The 314-nt window shown below is 56.1% G+C and overlaps 1 protein-coding gene across 1 annotated transcript in view; it reads right to left on the reverse strand.

Moving 5' to 3' along the window:
* Positions 1-219, reverse strand: part of LOC104532698 (collagen alpha-1(I) chain-like) — a gene marked incomplete at both ends in the record, with an annotated part of 553 nt that extends 334 nt beyond the window's left edge. The window contains one exon of the mRNA XM_010177964.1: positions 25-219. Within this exon, the coding sequence (XP_010176266.1) occupies positions 25-219 (195 nt within the window). The remainder of the gene's footprint in view (positions 1-24) is intronic.
* Between the last annotated feature and the right edge of the window lie 95 nt (positions 220-314).

Genomic DNA, 314 nt, shown 5'->3' on the forward strand with positions numbered 1-314 from the left:
GACAAGGGCCAGAGGACACGGTACCATCAGTGTCAGGACAGATGGGACAGCACTCTCCGAAGGGGATCTCGGCGTTGGGGCAGTCGGAGGTGTCCTCACAGATCACCTCGTCGCAGAGGATGTTGCCGCTGTCGCAGACGCAGATCTGACAGGGTTCTGGTTTCCACACATCCTTGTCGTTGTACGTTAAACCATCCTGGACGCAGCTCCCAGTTTGAACTGGGAGAGAAAAAGTTGGGTAAGAAAAAAAACATGAGGTTGGGGGGGGGTTCAATGACAGCCCCCCATATGGCTCTCCTCTTCCTCTCCCCCCC

The sequence above is a fragment of the Antrostomus carolinensis genome, unplaced genomic scaffold (genome assembly GCF_000700745.2).
Source record: "Antrostomus carolinensis isolate BGI_N321 unplaced genomic scaffold, ASM70074v2 scaffold30971, whole genome shotgun sequence".
NCBI classification, from domain to species: domain Eukaryota; kingdom Metazoa; phylum Chordata; class Aves; order Caprimulgiformes; family Caprimulgidae; genus Antrostomus; species Antrostomus carolinensis.